The sequence below is a fragment of the Odocoileus virginianus genome, chromosome 31 (genome assembly GCF_023699985.2).
Source record: "Odocoileus virginianus isolate 20LAN1187 ecotype Illinois chromosome 31, Ovbor_1.2, whole genome shotgun sequence".
In the NCBI taxonomy this organism is placed as follows: domain Eukaryota; kingdom Metazoa; phylum Chordata; class Mammalia; order Artiodactyla; family Cervidae; genus Odocoileus; species Odocoileus virginianus.
The window spans coordinates 40442275-40461231 of record NC_069704.1 but is presented as its reverse complement, the minus strand read 5'-3'; the positions used below and the strand labels follow the sequence as shown (position 1 = coordinate 40461231).

Genomic DNA, 18957 nt, shown 5'->3' with positions numbered 1-18957 from the left:
GCTCTGCGTGGGGCTGGCTGCCGTGAGGGGAGCGCTGATGCCTTTCTGATGAGATTAATGATGTCCTGGCGGTGGTGGGCGGGAGGCCTGAGCCTTTTATTTTTTTGTGCCGTTAAATGACATCCAGAGACCTCCACTTGGGAGCTGAAAAGCCCTCGTTCCATCACATCCAATTACTCCTGGAGAATATTTGCTGAGTAGCTGATCCTGCTGACTTGAGAGGCTCAGGGCAGAGGGGACCGCTGTGACTTTGGCGGGAGTGAGAGGGTGGGGCTGTCAGGGGACTTTTCCAAGGTGGAGAGGAGAACCCCTGAGAGCTGGCGAGCGGAAGTGCAATTCCTAATTACCCAGTAAGTGGATCACCGGGGTCCTCCCTCCATCGTGCATTTGGGGGTGGGGGGTAGGTGTGGGTAAGGGACTGAGAAGAGGGGAGACTCCAAACTGTCCACTGAGCCCCCAGGTATCAATTACAGGGGCACTATGGTGACAGATGGCTGACTGGAGTTCTGGGTGAAAGTTGGGGATTATCTGCGGTTTCCGGATGATCTGTTCAGTACAGCTTGGGACGGCTGACGCTGGGCTTGACTGGGGTGTGTGCTGGAAGAGGGTGCCTGGGGCCTGTGGCGGTGGCAGGCGGTTCCGAGCCAGGGCGCCTGTCTGAGCTGCCCAGCATGGCCTCACCTGGGCCGCTGCCAGGCCCCCAGTCCTACCCGCTCTGCCAGGTGGGTAGGGCCCTTTGGAGGCAGAAGAGGGCTGCCTGACACAAGCCCACACAGTGACTCAGGCGCTGGGCCCCCGGGCTCCTGGGGCCTGGCCAGGTGAACCGCCATGGGAGGTCACGGGGGGCGGGGAGGGCTGTTTTGCGGTGGATTGTGTGTGTCTGTGTCTGTCTCTGCGTTTGGGCTGCTCCCCAGGCAGCATGCCCTTCGCTGCTGCTTGGCTTGCACTGGGTCTCCCCTCGCTGCCGCCGGGCCTGGTGGATCCCCTGCCAGCCTTGGGCCCTCACCATGGATGCTGCCCACTGCGGATGCTGCCTTTGTGCCCTTGGCCCTGGGCTTTCAAACATTTCCCCACAGCGCCCTTACCTCACTCACCCACAGAGCTCCACGGGCCTTCAGATGCCACAGGCAAGACTTCAACGCCACGGTGTGGCAAGTCTCTGCCCGTCCCTCCTCTCTGACCCCTGTGGGTGGGTGGCTTGCCCAGAGGTGGCTCCATTCAGCCGCCTGTGCTGCTGGGGAGCAAGATTCTGGCTGTCTGGTCTGGAGCCCAGGGACCGTCCTCTGCTCCTCCCACCCTGTTCTGCAGGGGGAGGTCTACCTGCAGGTGCCCCGGGCTCCCGTGGTCAGGCAGACCCAGCCTGGCATGGCCTGTCAGTCCCCCTGGTGCCATGGCACGGTTCTGGGCCCGTACGTGGCCTTGGAGAGAGGCTCGAGGAGCCAGCTGTGGCGGAGGGGATTCCCCGGCTCACCCCGAGGCGTGTGAGGCCGGCTTGTGGCACCCCTGGGCAAGGTGCCTGAGGGGTGACCCGGCACAGACCACAGCTCCTAGAGCTGAAGTCTCCACGTGGTGCCGGGTCACAGCCTTCCTCCAGAGGAGGGGTGTGTGGGGGCATCACCAAGGACACCCAGGGCAATGGATGGCTTTGCTCCCTCTCAGACCCCACACCAGGGCCCAGAAGTCTGGTGGTTTGGGTTGGGGGAGACGGAATGTGGGTGAACTGTTCCTAAGACTCTTGGCCCAGAAAGCAGAAGAAAATGATCTTGCTATGAACTGCAGACTCTTAGTCAAGTGATCCACTCACCATTCTGGGCCCTGATTTCCTCCTCTGCCCTGGGGTTGGTCGGGGGCATGGTGGTAACTGTGTTGCCCACCCCACACGGTTGGGTGGTGGTGGAGGGGCAGGACAGGCTGACAGAGCGGCTGGGACAGGGTGGGTGTGGACACCGAGATGGTCATTTGTGGGCACAGCGCTCACAGAAGCGGCTGTCTTAGCAGGTGTTAAAGGAAGTTGAACGTGAGGTGTGTTTGTGAACGCGGGGGTGTGAGAATGTGCAGATCCCTCTGTGTGTGTGTGTGTGTGTGTGTGTGTGTGTGTGTGTGTGAATGGTTATCCGTGGGTGTGTCTCCTGTGCAAACACACTCATTGATTCCAAGTCCACAGAGGCTGCACCCAGGGACAGGCGGCAAAAAGGGAACGTAAGACAGACATGAGCTCTTTCTTCAAGGAAGAGACTAGAGAGTCTTGTAGTGGAAGTTATTGTTCAGTTGCTCAGTCGTGTCTGACTCTTTGTGACCCCATGGGCTGCAGCACACCAGGCTTCCCTGTTCTCCACTGTCTTCTAGAATTTGCTCAAATTCATGCCCATTGACTTGGTGATGCCATCCAATCATCTCATCCTCGATTGCCACCTTCTCCTTTTGCCTTTGATCTTTCCTGGCATCAGGTTTGTTTTTTTTTTTTCCCAATGAATCAACTCTTTGCATCAGGTGGCCCAAGTATTGGAGCTTCAGCAACAGTCCTTCCAATTAATATTCAGGTTGATTTCCTTTATTATTGACTTGTTTGATCTTTGCAGTCCAAGGGGCTCCAGGAGTGGTGGAAGTGGGAGCCGGCAAGAGGAAAATATAAAAAATACAGAAGAGAGAAAAGCAGGTGACTGAGGACAAACAACTAGGGGTTTTGTGAGCATGTGAGCATGCAATAGGAGCAGGAGATGGCAGGGGTGGCACTGACAGGGGTGGCCTTCTCACTGACTGAGGGAAGGCAGGCCCTTGGGGGAATTTGAGAGGCGCCGTGGACTGGTGTCCTGAAGGCTTAAAGGCGGTCCTGCAGTGGGGGAAGGGGGAAGATGTTCTGCCCAGATTGGCAGGCAGAGGCAAATCCATTGCTAGATGAGCTGATGGGCAGGTGGACATGAGTGAAGAAGCAGGGGTTAATGGGTGCTCTGGCAGCATGTGGTCCAAAAGGGTGTGAAACAAGGTATTGAATGTGGGCTGTCTGCAGACAAGGCCCCTCAAAGCATTCAGTTGGTTCCTCTAGTACCTGGAAGTCCAGGGCCAAATCCCAGGCTGCCGTGAGGACCCTGTGCAGAGAAACCATCATGAAACCCAGATGAGCCCAGAGACCGGATTCTAGGCTTTGGGTGAGGAAGATGGGGGTGGGGGATAGAGATTAGACCTGGGGGAGGGGAGTTAAACTGGGAGGCCAAGGGGGCAAGTCCTGTGTCTTATAGACCCAAGATAACGCCAGTTCCAAATTTGAGAAGGTGAAGTGTGGCCTTTGGGACAAATGTCGGTGAAACTGGGGTCAGCCCTTGTCAGAGGGCACCAGTTCAGGCTCTATCAACCTCAGCGTTCTCTTCCATTTAGGGTGTGGTCAAATGGCAACCCACTCCAGTAGTCTTGCCTGGAGAACCCCGGGGATGGAGGAGCCTGGTGGGCTGTGTCTATGGGGGTCGTGAAAGTGTCGGACGTGACTCAGCGAATGAACAACAAGAACAATAAGAACAGCAACAAAACATGATCAAGCGATGTGACCGTTGCCCTCTCTGTGAGCTCCTAGTGTCTGCAGAGGTTTGCCGGGCGACTCCACACATCTACAGCAGCAGAGGTGTACTCCTGTACCCACAGCACCCAGAATGGGGCCTCGAACACTCTGGACACTGGGCGTCACCTGCGTGGACTCAGACGGCACTGCTGAATCATGATGTGGACAGTGGCACGTGGAGGAGGAAGCTGTGGAAAGGCAGGACTTCACACACTAGAAGTGAGTTGGGCCTGGATCCTCTTCCAGCAGCGGCCCCGGTGGCCCTGGATCTGATAAAAGCCCATGGGACTGGCGGGGCGAGTCGTGCCCAGATTTGTCTGGTGAAACTGGCAGGTGGGAGAGTTCCGTGAGCCAGCAGCAAATCTGTTGAGGGTCATTCAGGGGTAGACCAGCTAGACCAATCCCTTGTCTTGATAATGGAGATACTGAGGCCCAGGGAGGTGAGGTGGCTTGTCCAAGTTGGACAGCAGGCATTTGGATGTTGAGATTTCCCATCTGCTGAACCCTCGTATGTCATCCTGGGGTCACAAGACAAAGAGGAATCCTGGAGAGGGTTGGGGCCCCTGACCCTGAACAATGCCACCTCCTCCACCAATCCTGACCCCCAAAATAGTCATATAAATTCAAAGAGAATAATCTCATGCTTTCTTCTCATTGAATCTTGTCATTCACAGCTAAGTCCCAGCATGAGAGGCAACCCCAAAGGACTGAGTCAAGCTAGCCATCCCCTGTGGATGCCCTTCTACATGGGTTCTTGCATACGGACCTCTCCCCTCCAGCCTCTGGATGCTGTTCCTGTCTGTTCATCCAGGGGTCACTTAACCAGGGTTGACCATGGCACACATACCCTGGGACTCCTCACCTCCCTCCATGGAAAGAAAACTAGATCAAAGTAAGCCCCAGGGCCTGTGCTCATGGGCAAGGCCCCTTGTCCTGGACTCCTGAGGGCTGGTCCAGCTTGGGGTGCCCAGAGACCCCCCGGCACTGTACAAATGTTTCAGAGACTGCCTGGCCTTGGGAAATGCACACAGGCGGCTTCTGCTTTTGCAGTCAGCCCTAGGCTTCTCCACGCTACACACCTCTAGGCCCCCAGTGGCCTCCTGTCCTCTCATTCTAGTCTGTGCTGCCCACCGCTCCGGCGCAGTCTTCTCTAAAGAGTGACTTCTGTTACTCTTCCCATGGGCAATCTCCAGCAGTTCTCTATGGCCCCCACCAAAGTCATGCCTGTGCTGGGCTTTGGAGACCCTCCATGGCCTCCCACTTTCTCCTTTCATCACCATCACAGGGGGCCTCCTCACTTTTTATATTTTTAAAAAACATTTATTTATTTATTTTTGGCTGTGCTGGGTCTTCATTGCAGCTCAGGCTTTTCTCTAGCTGTGGGGAGTTGTGGGGAGCGCAGGCTTCTCATTGTGGCGGCTTCTCTTGTTGCAGAGGACAAGATCCAGCATCTTGTTGCTCTAGGGCACACGGGTTTCAGTAGCTGTGGCTCCCGGGTTAGTTGTTCCATGGTATGTGGGATATTCCCGGACCAGGGATCAAACCCGTGTCCGCACTGGCAAGCGGATTCCCAACCACTGCACCACCAGGGAAGCCCTTCTCACTTTAAAAAATAAGCTTTGCCTCTGTGGTTTCCCCAGTCCAGAGCACCCTTTTCCCCTTCATTCAAGGATTCAAATCTCTTCCTTCTCCAGGGCCGGCCTACACTTGGCCTCCTCCAAGCAGCCTCAGGACATTGTGGATTTGAAGATCCAACCCTTTGTTTTCTAGATGAGGAAATCGAGGCCCAGAGACATTAGCTGACTTGCTAAGAAGTCAAATCACTAGGTAGAAACTAGAAATCAGTGTTTCCTCACCCTGCAGTGAAATACTTTTCACTCTTCCCAGCTGAAGAAGGTGTATCATCCTGGAGGGAAAGGGAACCTGGAAAGGGCCAGGACTGTTCCTAAGTCCACTGGAGCCCTGGTTGTCCTTCAAGCCAGAAACACACAATTAAGTGCTTAATTATACGCTGCTCTGCATTGTTATTTGAGTGTTTCCAAAGGAGATTGTAAGCCCCTTGAGGGCAGGGAACTTTCCCTGTACCCTGGATCGTGTTCCCTCCAAAGCCCTTAGCTCAGGGCACGTGGAAGACATCACATGGTGGGACTGGAACCTGGGAACTTTCATCTGCCAGAATAATTTTACCATCTCCATTGCTGGCAGCAAACAAAACAGCATATGGAAGCCAAAGAGACTCTGGCCGGCGGCAAGTCCGGTTCCAAAGTTTTCACGGAGATGGAAGGGGGGTGTCGGTGGGAGTGCACAAAAACCGTGGCTTTGGCAAAGATCCAAAGGGGACAAATAATGAGCTTCAGGCCCAATGGGCTTTCAGTTTCATTGCCTGCTGCTGCTGTCATAGGAAAGGTACCGATGGCTCTGGACGACACGCTGTGTAAGGGGTGGCAAAGGTCTCTGGTGCGCGCACCTCTCCTGCTCCTTCGCCCCTTTCGCAGCTCCTCTGGGCACCGCCTAATGCTCCTCCCGCCTCCATCCCTCTCTCACCCTGGAAGAGCACTTGATCTGCTGGAGGCCCCTTCAGGGGACTGTCTGAACATTGTCCTGTCCAGGCACCGGCCCCGAGACCCTGATACTTAACGTGGACCTCGAAGGCACTGTGTTACTTTATTCGACTCCCATGTCGCATAAATACCGTAGGCTGAGGCACTGGTTTCCAGCCCCCTTGGAAAATCGCAGTACCAGGACGGGGGGAAGGGGCTTCGTGATGAGACAGGGACCTAGGAACTGGAGAAACTCATCTTGGCCCGGGCAAGAAACATTTTTCTTTATTTTTCTTTCCCTTCTCTCTTTGTATCCAAACTTGAAACCGTGTCTCTGGCAAAGCTGTTTGAACAGATTTACAGATTGGTGAGGCGCTGGGGGCGCCCGGGGAAGGTTCACCGGTGGAAAGGTTGTACCAGCTCCACTTCCAGGGCGGCCTGGAGCCGCCCGTGATTGGCGGACCCTGCTCGGCACATCTGAAGGGCTCCACACTCCCCTGCTCTCCTCTGAGGCCCGAGGCAGGAGGCTTGTGACAATACCTTCTCTGGCTTCCCAGTGGGTTGGATCACTGGGTGAGAGGAAATGGCTGACGACACCCACCCACCCACTCACTTCTGTCAGCCTGGGGGCGGTGCCCTTTGTCCTCCGAAGTTGGCATTCGTGCATTCCACGTTCTCTTCCCTTCCCTAAAACGGGGTGTGAGCCATACAGCGCGCAGGGATCACATTATTTCCCACATTCCTGAAGAGGAATCTTAGGTTCAGAAAGGGGGCGTGGCCCTCACAGGGTCAGGTGAGTCGCCTGTGATGTCACATCTCAGCAGCCCCTTCAGGGCCTCAGCCCTGGTGGTAGGAGGACCAAGGCCAGGCAGGCTGGGCTAACCCCTGGGGAGCTGCGGGCTCCAGGTCCTCTGGAGAGTGCTGGGAGGGCTGCTCGGAGAACCCAAAGAGGGGGCATGGCCAGGGATGTCTCTGCCCCACCACTGAGACAGCACAGAGCAATTAAGGACCGATGAAGACAGACCGGCAGGATGGCATTCCAGGGCCCTCTTGCCCAGATCAGACTCAATTACCGGGCATAATTATATGCAGAAGTGCTGTGGGGTAGCTGCCCGCACATGCCATTTGAAGCTACTGGGGGAGATGCTTCTTTCTTTGACTCTAGTTACCCCCTTTGGGATCCTGCCTTATAGACCCACCTATCAAACTAAAGCCTCCATCAGAGATGATGGAAATGGATTCTGGGGGAGACCATGTCTGATGTCAACATCTCTTTTAGGACACTCATCCCGGTTTATTCTCAAGAGACACCACACCCCTTGACTCTGGTCTCCAAGGTTCATGGACTTCCCTGGTGGCTCAGATGGTAAAGAATCTGCCTGCAAGTCAGGAGACCTGGGTTCGATCCCTGGGCCAGGAAGACCCCCTGGAGAAGGGAATGGCAACCCACTCCAGTATTCTTGCCTGGAGAATCCCATGGACAGAGGAGACTGGCAGGCTGTAGTTCATGGAGTTGCAAAGAGTCAGACATGACTGAGCGACTAACACTCTGAGGCTCATGGGTAGAGTTAAGGCCCCAACTTGCCCACAAATACTCGAACCATTCACTTCCACCCCAGGATTCACCCCAGTTTTGAAGAATGGGAAGGTCTTACCTCGAGTTTTGTTTTCTTTGGGAGAGAGAGAGATGGTCCTCCCTTCCTGAAGATAGACAAAGAACTGGTAGCGATGTAAGCCGCTGTGTGCTGGTGGGGAGGGAGGCTGGTAGGCTATGGGAAGAAAAAGGAGAGAGGGTGGGCTCCATGTGCCCCAGGACACAGGGGCTCTTGGATGCTCTGGGAAGGGGGCAAAGGGTCAGTCTTGGTCCTATTCATGGTCCTCGCTGACCCTCCTGGGGTCCCAGCTGTTGTGGTGGGGGGGGGTCCACATACTGCAGACCATCAGGCTTTATCTTGGGCAGAAGATAAAGCGACTGGTCTTCAGTCGCTTCATTTAAGAAGCGCATTATTTGGGGGGGTGGGGGGAGGGGGAGGTGTGGGCAGGTTGAAGGTCTTGGGTGCTGGCTGGACTCTTGGGCCTTTCCGGACCAGTGGGTGTTGGTGTTGTCCCCTTTCTGCTTTGGTCTATCCTGATGGATTTCCTGCCTCAAGAGAAACCCCATCTTCCTCTGCGAGTGTGTTTGGCAGGGGATTTTTATTTATTTTCTCAGCATTTCCTTATGAACTCAATCCCCAAAGAAGCCAATTTCTTGGCTGGATCCGGAGGATCTGGAAGTGGTTACGGGGGTGGGTGGGACTCGGTTCAAAGGTTTGATCATGGAAGCTGTAGGATCTGGGTGCTTGGGGCACCGGGAGCTGACTCAGGCTCTTCCGGAGGAGAGTGCCCATCTCCCCTCCTTTTGCTCTTTGTGCGGGAGGCACTCTTTGTTGAGGGGGAGATGTGGAGTGGGGACATCTCTCATCCTTCCCCTAAGTTTATGCAGGGCTCCAGGGGTTTTGCGGGTCGGACTTCTGCAGACTGTTCCAGCTGGGCCTCCTTCCAAGAGTGTGGTGCCTCTTTTCCCGCCCCTCTGCTCCCTTCATCTTTCTTTCCAAGGAACCAAGCATCTTCCAAGGGGTGGGTGGGGATGGAGTGTTTGCAAGGATGCTGCTGGTGGCATGGAGCATTGGTACATGATGGCCACCTCCCTCTCCTGATCATCAATTAGACAAGAATCACTTGCTTCTCGGAGTGGTGGGGGCGTTCCTCATGGTGCACTTCCGGCCTCTGGTGCGCTCGCAGCCAGGGGAATTCCTGACTATTCATTCCTCCCTGGGTTTTTACATTGCAGAGCAGATGTGTGTGTGTGTGTGTGTGTGTGTGTGTGTGTGTGTGTGTGTGTGTGAACCCAGGGTCTGGCAGAAGTCATGTGAGTTGTGTGAACCAGGGTCTACACTGGGGTGGGTGCAGGTTTTGCAGGAACTGGTGGGCATGTGTGCCCAGGCTATTTTGGAGGGCCTCTGCCAGTGTGTGCATGCGGGTAAATTGACATTTTTTTTTCTTAAACAAATATTACTGACCAGTGATGGATCTCAGTGGTTCCGTTCAGTTGGGAATTTGTCCTGGGGGAGATGGAGATGGAAGCGCTTCTCACTAGGGTGTTCCTGAAGAAACTCTCCCTCCAAAAGTAGAGCTGAGAGGCATGAGGAGGAGGGGAATGGGACACATTTGTTGAGCTGCATCTTGGGGCCAGGCTCCAGCTAGGTGCTTTCCCATGTTACTTAGTCACGAGTGTTAGTCGCTCAGTTGTATCCAACTCTGAGACCCCGTAGAGTGTAGCCCGCCAGGTTCCTCTGTCTATGGGAATCTCCAGGCAGGAGAACTGGAGTGGGTTGTCACATCCCCGGAATCCTCATCACGACTCGGGAAGGCGGGTATTAAGGCCATTATCTAGATGAGGAAACTGGGGCTCTGAGTGATGAAGTCAGGCTGACAGTCAGTGGTGGAGCTGGGCTTTGAGTCCAGGCCTGTCTGGTGCCCGAGTCTGTGTTGCTTCACCAAACCATGAAACTCAGTTGGTTTTTTCCTTGCTCAACCCTTTGCCAGAGGCCAGCTCACCCCTGGAGCAGTTGCTTCAAGCTGAGTGGTGGGCCTGCCCTTGCTTGGATGGATCCCAGAGGGAAAGGAGGCGGGGAGCTGGTGGTGAGGATGGGGGTGGGAAGAAGAGGGGATTGGAGAAAAGGACGGTCCATGCAGCTACATAGAAGGGCTGGGAGAGAGCAGGGAGGGGACCAAGCCCATCTGGGGGGCAGTTCTGATTCCGGGTTCTGTCTCAGCAGAGCCCTGTAAGTTAATGTGGGCTCCATGATGGCAGTGACCTTAAAGGACAGTTGTGAAGATTAAATCAGAACGTCCAAGTGAACTTGGGGATCAGTGCTTCCCACACCGTGACGCTGTATTGCTATGATGCTTGTCAGTGCCCTGGCTGGGGGGAGGGGCCCTGGAGGGTGTCACTCACACGATAACTCCTGGCCCTGAATCTTCCCTATCTTCATGTCGGTGCCCTGAAAATAAGAGACAGGCATGGGCAAGGGTTACTCCCAGGGCAGTGGAAGGCCACACTATCCACTCAGTCCCAGTGGGCTCTGCTGAGTTCTCACTTTCTCTCTGAGAGAGCCGGATGGGAAAGAAGGAAGCGGTCTGGCTGTCCTGGGGGATGCTGCAGGGACAGGCTGTGGGGTTTAGAATGGTGCCTCATGGGGTCTGGGAGAGACAGATCCAGACATTGTTGGGGATGACCTGCTGGCGAGGCACGGACCCCCTGATCTATGGAGAACTTGAGAGGACCCTTCCGGAAAAGACATCCCCCCTCACCCTCCGTGCCCCCAGGCTGAGCCCAGGATGCACCTCTCGGCCTGTGGGTCTGGTCAGATCGAGTGCCTGGGCTGACCATGCTCACTGCTTGCCCATCCTCTCGGGCTCTCTTTGGGACCTTCAGAATACTCGGCCAACGGCTGCTTGAGCAGCCAGCAGGGCAAGGGAGGGCCGGAGGAGGCTGGGCCGCCTGATTCTGAGGCTCGAGGGGACTCAGTCCACCATGCTGGGTGGCTGGGGCAGCCTCAGTGTCCCCGTCCCTCCCCCTTTCCCTCCCCCTCCCTCCCCTCAGTGTCTGTGAGATAATGAGGTGATCCCGGGCGGGCGCTAATTACTGTTTGTGCAGGGCCGGGAGGTGCTCAGATGAAAGGCGCCGGAGCTGGGCCCCTGGGTCTGTGCCCAGCTCTGGGCCCCGGGCCATGCCAGGGAGTCCTGCGGCCCCTAGGTGTGGGGTTTTATAGCCTTAATGATGGTGATTAGTGCGGCTCTTCACTGGTTCTGCCAACACCTAACTGTGCCCCGGCCGCCTCTCCACCCGGCCCTGTTCCTTACCCGTGAGAGGAGGTGGGGGGGGGCGGGGGGGGCGGGGCGGGGAGCAGCAATGTTCTTTTCAGGTCTCTGCATCTGCAGAGCTTCTCAGAGTCTGAGTGACCCAAACCCCAGTGTGGTTTCCTTTTGACGAAACTCAAGCCCCATTCCCCCATTCCAGACCTTCCATGTCCCTCCCTTTCTCCCCTCTAGGCTGCCGTTTACCCAAGTTTGATCCAGAACATCCCCCTCCCTCCCCGCCCGCTGCTACTCCATGTCCAGCTAGGTCACCTATGGTAGGAAGAAGGGGCAGGAGACTGCAGAAGGATGGAGCCCCACTTTGAGCCCCGCTCCCGCTGTTTCCTGATGTCTTCTGACGTCCTTGCCCTCCCCCTCACCCCATCTTGTCTGCTCAGTAGCGTCCAGGTAGCCTTCTAATTCAGCCCCTCAGATGGACCCGAGTTCTGCTTACCCCCTCTCCCCCAGTATCAGCACAGGCCTTATCCAGGGCTGGCTTGAGACCCTGTTGTGGCCAGCAGCTGAGGTTCTGGGATGGCTGGATGTGTGGGGGAAGCGGAGGCCCCTCCCCTGGATACCCGTCTCTCTCCCAGGAGAGGTGGGGAGGACCTGAGGCCTTCCAGTCGCTCTCTCCAAATAGCTCCCTGGCCTCTCTAGTAGGACTGAGGGGTGGGTGCTGAGGCCAGGGAAGCCCAGCCCAACCTGGCCTCCCCCTTGCTCCCAGCCTCCCCCTCATTCCTTCCCAAGTCAGCCGGGCCAGTGGTTTGTTTAAACAAAACAATAGCAACCTAGGCCGGCTGTTTCTTTTCAATTCCCCACAGGCTTGGGTCCCACCCAGAGTGATAAACAGGCCTCTCTCCTGGTGTAAGCACTGGGAGGGGGCGAGGGCGCGGTGGGCCCTGGGCCTGTGGGGTCAGAGCAGTGTGGAAAGTCTGATCGCAGCCTCCAGGAGGGTGGGGAGGCTCTCCGTCCCCTCCCTTTCACTCTGGGGAGTCTTTTTCTCATCGGCCGGGGCCGGCTTGGCAAGGACACATGCAAACCCTTAGTAACACTGGCGGCCCTTCCTGCCTGCCTTCCCCTGCCCACTGCCCCCGAGATCGGCCGAGGCAGCTGCCAGGGGCCATGAGCAGACGGCACTGATGGCCTGAGAGCCTAGAGGGTCTCCCTGGACCCTGTCCTGGGACAGATGCTGATCCTTGTTGGCAGGAAAAGCACCGTGGAAAGTTCAGAGAGAGGACCAGGCAGCAGGAGGGTCCCTGAGTGTGGTCAGCTCGGCTGCTATTTACTCAAGTTGGGTTGGGAATTGGCTAAGCTCCCCTTTGGCCATCCCCTTCCCTCACTTCTCTGTCCTCGGGGGCTTAAAGTTTCTACCACAGAACTAACACCTGGTGGGGGTCTTAGCAAACCAGATCCAAGGGTGAGCAAGTTGAGTCCCCAAAAGAGCTCAGACATGGCCAGCACCACACGAGTGGTGAGTGAACGAATGCCCGAATGTTCTAGGAGGAGGGACCCTCAGACCTGTTGACCTTGGACCCACAATCCTTCTTCTAAGACACTGGGACAATCCCATTCCTTCTCTAGGAGGTTTTTGGGAACAGTGAAAGGCTTAGTTGCTCAGTCGTGTCTAACTCTTTGCGACCCTGTGGACTTCAGCCTGCCAGACTCCTCTGACTATGGGATTCTCCAGGTAAGGATGCTGGAGTTGGTAGCCATTTCCTTCTCCAGGGGATCTTCCCAACCTAGAGACTGAACCCGGTTCTCCTGCAATGCAGGCAGATTCTTCACCATCTGAGCCACTCACCATCATGTATTTATTTTTTGGGCTGTACCCTGTGGCATGCAGGATCCTTGTTCCCTGACCAGGGATTGAACTGCATTGGAAGAGTGGAGTCTTAACCGCTGGACCACCAGGGAAGTCCCAGGAAGACCATTATTAATGTGTACAGATGTTACCCGGCTAGTGGAGGACAGAGAGGCCTGGAGTGCTGCAGTCCGTGGGGTCGCAAAGAGTCGGACTTGACTGAGTGACTGAACACCGTTACCTGGATGACTGGGGCTCCTGTGGCAGTGATTATGCCCCCTCAGCACCACCCCCGTCCCGTGTGAAAACATGAACTCTCCTAAAGCATCGTCGTGGCCTGCAGTGTCACCTTAGAAAGCTGGAAAGTCACCTTAGACAGCTGGAAAGCTCTGGAGATGGAGGAGACTCGGGGGAATTTTGAAGAGAAGAGGGAAATCTATTATTCAGAGGAGGCGGGGCTGAGGGAAGTACCCTGAGAGTGGCAACAAGCTCAGCCCTTGAGGACCAGACCCCACACCTGCCGAGTCTGAGCAGAGCGGAGCCTTGGCAGGAGAGCCTCGGGAGGGGAGGGGCTCCCTTCCGCTCCCCATCGCCCCACTCTCGGCCCCCGAGTGTGCTGCTCCTCTTTAAGACTGGCACAGACAGAGCTTCCTTTCCCTAACTACAGCTAAGACAGGTGGACATTTTCAAAAGGAACTTGTCTGAATGCGATTCTTGAAAAGGAAATCATGACAGAAATTACACACAGCATGAAAACAGTTGGATTGCTAATTCTCAAAAACACTGAGAAGTCCGGGATGGGTTTCTGGGATTTCAGGATGGGAGCACCAGAGGCGCTTGGGAGGGTGTCCTGGGCCCTTCTAAGTCACAGGGACCCGGTGGCCTTAGGACAGCAACTCCTTTCCTTATCAGCATCCTCTGGAAATGCGGAACCCATCACTCAGCATCCTCTTGGCGGGGGGAGGGGAGGAGGAGGTGGGAAATTGCTAAGTTGGACCCTTAAATGCTCGGGATGCAAGACAGTCTCCTCTCTTTCTTAGACTCTGGTGCTTGATGTGTGCATATGGGCATCCATGTGTGTGTAAACGTGCATGTGTGTGCATGAAGGGTGTGTACAGAGCTGGCTGGCATACAAACTGACACATACTATCCTAATCAGAGAGAAGAAGCTCAACTCTGCGGACCCTATGGAGGAATTTCCTGGTTTATAGAACAAGAGACTTTCCTTCCAGCTCTCTCCCACCTCAGAACCCATCCTGTGTTGTTGAGCTAGTTTGAAACTGACATGTGAGATGTTTGAAACTGACATGTGAGATGTTTAAGAAGAGCTGGGGCTCGACAGGGAGTTGCAGCAGCCTCATTTCACGGACCGGGGTGATGTAGGCTGTCTCAGCCAGGTTGTTCTGACCGGAGCTTGTCTCAGGGCAAGTAAAGAACACTGTGCTGGGCTTTCCTGGTGGCTCAGAGGTAAAGAATCCACCTTGCGAATTCAGGAGACACGGGTTCGGTCCCTGATTCGGGAAGATCCCAGATGCCATGGAGCAACTCAGCCTGTGCACCACAACCGCTGAGCCTGTGCTCTGGGGCCGGGGAGCCACAGTTACTGAGCCCGTGCCCTAGAGCCCGTGCTCTGCAACAAGAGAAGCCTCTGCGGTGAGAAGCCTGAGCACCGCAGTAGCCCCTGCTCGCCACAACCAGAGAAAAGCCTGAGCGGCAACGGAGGTGCAGCACAGCCTAAATAAATAAATAAAATTATTAAAAAAAAAACAAAGAAACACAGTGCTGGAAGCTGACAGCTGCCCCCCATCCCATCTCACATGTGTAATGAGCTTTTAGTACTTATTCTCCAGGATACTGCCCAATCAATGGATCTGACAGCAGCTCTTTCATGGGAAGGGCAGAGATTGGTCTCCACATTTGACTGGAGAGAAACCCAGAGAAGCTTCAGCTTCTCAAGGGCAAGGGCTGTATCCTTTCCATCTTTGTAGCTCTCAAGATGCTTGGCACATAGGAGGGGTGTTAGGTGTTCTCGGAGCCCTGGCCCATGCCCTGGCTCACTGGCTCCACCTTCAACCTGTTTCTCCTGGTCCCAGGGCCAGCACCAGCCTGCAGAGCTTGCTTCACCCCCAGCCCCCAAGCATCAGGGCAGATGTGCTGGGGTGTTAAAGTTCCCTGGCAACAGCTCTTAACCAATGTCTGATGGGAATTGGTGTATAAGTGCTCCAGGAATCTACAGTGGAACTTGCGTCTCATGAACCTTCCTTCTCCTGTCTTACCCGCTGCCTCATTAGTGCTCTCTCGTGTCCTCAACAAAATAAACTACTTGTGCCAAAATACTTGTCTCAGGCTCTGCTTCTGGGGGACCCCAAACTAAGACAGCTTTAGGGGTCCAATAGACACTTGGAGATGAATGAAGGCTTTGTCTTCAGAGGTGGCTGACTTTTAAAAACAATCTTATTTACTTATTTTTGGCAGTGTCGAGTCTTAGCTGTGGTACGTGGGCCTCTCTCTGGTTGTGGAATGCCATCTCAGTAGCTGTGGCGTGCAGGCTTAGTTGCCTGCTGGCCTGTGGGATCTTAGTTCCCTGACCAGGAATCGAACCTTTGTCCCTTGCATTGAAAGGCAGAGTCTTAACCACTGGACTACCAGGGAAGCCCCTCGGTCCTAGCCTCTTCTGATGAGACCACACTGTTACTGTCTGGACCTGGATCCTTCTGCCTTCCCAGGCCAGGCCCCAGAGTTCCCTGACAGAATTGGTCCCCGACATACTGTGTATGTGCTAAGTCACTTTGGTCGTGTCTGACTCTTGCATTCCCGTGGACTGTAGCCTGCCAGGCTCCTCTGTCCATGGGATTTCCCAGGTAAGAATACTGAAGTGGGTTGCCATTTCCTCCTACAGGGGATTTTCCCAATGCAAGGATGGGACCCTGAAATACTAAACCCTTGAAAAGCCACAAATAGGTGAGCCATCTAGATGAAAGTCACCTCAGTCCTTTATTTCTTATCCCCTTGGGTACAGCCAGAGAGCTACATTCCCTGAAAATGGAGTGTCCAGAGATGCCCCTTCCCCAGCCGGGGGAACCCCTCAGGCAAGGGCTCTGTGAGGCGTGATGGCCAGATTTGGGGAGTGAGGTCTGTAGGGTGGGGCAGGGGCCTGGTTCAGTGCTGCTCTCAGGAGGGAAGCTGGTCCCATTTCCTCACTTCCCTTCAATGACCTCCAGGCAACCGCCCACCCAACTGGGCATCCATGGAGGCCCCAGGTACTTGGGCTTGCTGAACCCTTGAGCAGAGGTTCCTGAGAAGATGATTTAATCTTTTCACCCACCTCTTCCCATCAGGGCGGGAGGATGCACTTCTCCCGCCTGGCTTCAAACCTCTGTCAGAGTGGGAAGTTTTACTTTGTGATCTCTGGGTCGGAGGGTGGGGTGCCCATCGAGAGAGTCCTGAGCTTGAAAGGTGAGGTATAGAAGGGTGTCACGCAGAGGAGGGAGGGCAGAGGGAGAAGTGAGCAAATCCGAGGACTTGTGGAGCTCCAGGCTCTGACACTGGTGCTGAGCGAGACGCTCCTTGCTGTCTGCACAGATGCCTGCAAGTTGCCAAGTGGCAAAGGATCTAAGAAAAGGCACGAGATTGGAAAGTGCTACCCAGCAATCTACAGATTCTGCAGTCCACGAGGGGTGAGTGAGTGCAAGGCACTGCCAGCTCCTGGTATCCGAGATCCCCCAGGGCTGCGGCTGCCAGGCCTCCTAACACCCGCCTAGAGAGGACCCAGCCAGGGAGACTGTGCCTACTCCAAGGGGAAGTCTGCGATCCATTAATCCTGTGGCCTGCTTTTTTGCCCTGGGGCTGGGAAAAGGCGGGCTGCCCATTGAGGCGGGTGGAGTGGAATCCGTGGGAAGTGGTAAGAAGGAAGCACAGACCTGAGTCCTCCAGGGATCTGAGTGCTTACAGACTCGAGGGTGTAGGATGGCCAATTTTTCTTTGCGCCAATTTCCCTCAAGAAGTGTCAGCATCAAGGACCTGATAGACTTCCTTCTGGCATCTTCCAGGATAGGGCGGTTGCATGGTGAATTTCATCATTAGAAAATGCCCACGGATGGCCAGCAAATTCTGGTATGTCACACCAACTGGCAACAGGACCCTTGGGTTTTGATTTCTAGTTTGGCTTCAAATCTGGAGTCAGTTACTTCCCTGCGTCTCCAGATGCCAAAATGGGTTGGGGCGAGGTGGGGTGTGGCTGGTGTGCTTCTTGGAGTAAGCAGTTACCCGGATGGGAGGGACTTCACCTCTCTGCACGTCTCTGGGTTAAAAGGCAAGACTTCCCAAGGCCAGGGTCAAGGTTGCTTGGGTCTAACAAGTACAGGTTGTCCAAGCCTTTTGTTCCAGGTCACGAGGAGGTGCACATCATTCCCAAAGAAGCCACACTGTCTTGCACCTGTGTGTATGTGACAGTATTGAGCATAGAGTTGGCCCCAAGGGATGCTGGCTGGGGAGATGGGTAGATTCAATGAATGAGAAGGCCTGTGAAATAGGAATTAAGACACATTTTATGGTATTGAGGAATACATGATCTAGTGGGGCAGACATACTGTCAAAGAAATAACTGTATTGTACATCTAAATAATTGCAGTCTACAGGAAATCCTGGAGGAGGATAGAAGAAGTAAATTGCAACTGCTTGGGGTTAGCGATCAGGGAAAACTATTGAAAGGAGGCTGCACTCCATCTGGGCTTTGAAGGGTGTGTAGGAGTTCTCCAATTTTCTATTGGGCTGGATAGGGGAAGGAAAAGGCATTTTAAGTTGAGGAAGTTGCTTAAGCAATGCATAAATATGTAAACAAGGCATGAAAAGAACAGGTGGGTCTGGAAGAAGCTCAGGTTAAGGCTTGAAATGTAGGCTGGGGTTAAGCTTCAATGGCTGGCAATGCTTCTGATATCTGAGAATCGAAGCCATCAGCAACCCAAACTTTGGGTCCACTGAACCCAGGCAAGACTTCTGTTTTCCACATGCTCAGCAACTGTGTCCCAGGAGCCTCATTGAAATGGGCTGGTCAGCTGCCTCTCTGGTCAAGAAAGTATCTGGGTGGGACTAGGCTTTAGGATATGGCCCGCATGGCAGGTCAGATCTGGATGGAGCTGAACCCTGTGACCACGGACTCATTCAGAGCAGCTGGATATCGGACCCTCGCACTCCAGCCCATCCCTGTTGCTGACTGTTACTTTTTCAGTTTTAGGTCATGAAAGTATAGTATGTTCATTACAGAAAAAATTTAAAACTCAGGAAAAAAAAAAACTAGAGAAAGAAAGAATCCCCAGGACCACTCTGCATAGAGACAATGGCCCTGAGAATATCAGGGCTCTCTTCTTTGCATTTGGGTCCCAAAGCTTCTTGTTACACAAGCGTCAGCTTTGAGCCTTTTATCCCTTCTGGGGTCGGCATTGGCTGGATGCCCACCTGCTTGGGGAAACTTTCCCTAGTTGCTCTGAGTCTCTGAAGCTCAGAGACTGGTTTGGACCTCAGGAGATGGTGGACTGCCCCCCTCTTTGACCCTGGCCTGCTACAGGTCAACCATTCTCTGGATGTAGCATCAAGTTAGGGTTAGGAGGAAAGTGGGAAGGAAAAAAGGAGTAAAGAACTCAATGTAGGGTCTCATTAAAACTTTTCCCACTTAGAAACAGTCAAGAAATATTAAGATAGATTGAGAGCAAATATCATGAGTTGATAGCTAAATATAATTATTATGCATTAGTGTCAGCTTAGGCTAAAGACTGTCATTTCCAGACACATGGAACAAACGCAGAAGCTTTTGGTACCAAAAACAGGTTGCTGGAACACTTCATTTATTTAAACTTATGTAGGGAATTGGGTATTTTTCAGAAGAACATTTCCCTGATCTCTCAGATCTTATATTTTTAGCTCCCCAACTCCTTTCATTTTAACTATTATATCTTGGATAGTAATCTTATTAAAACACTAATTCTCGTGTTCTTCAACACACACACACACACACACACGTACACACACATGGAGAACACCTTCTGTAATTTTAAACACCATGGTGGTACACTCACAGTGAATAACCAATTTTGCACCTTGCAACAACACAAGACTGCCATGTTCAAAAACAAATACAAAGAACGGGCCATTCAGCCTTCCGCCTGCTCCAA

At 54.1% G+C, this 18957-nt stretch overlaps 1 protein-coding gene across 3 annotated transcripts in view; it reads right to left on the bottom strand.

Annotated features, from left to right (window-relative positions):
• PEBP4 (phosphatidylethanolamine binding protein 4) overlaps positions 1-18957 on the bottom strand; it is a 228507-nt gene that overhangs the window by 5829 nt on the left and 203721 nt on the right. For all 3 annotated transcript variants that reach the window (XM_020895248.2, XM_020895246.2, XM_020895247.2), the window contains exons 5-6: positions 10088-10133; positions 7746-7859 (exon numbers count right to left, since the gene is read on the bottom strand). In XM_020895248.2, coding sequence (XP_020750907.2) covers positions 7746-7859; positions 10088-10133 — 160 coding nt within the window. The remainder of the gene's footprint in view (positions 1-7745; positions 7860-10087; positions 10134-18957) is intronic.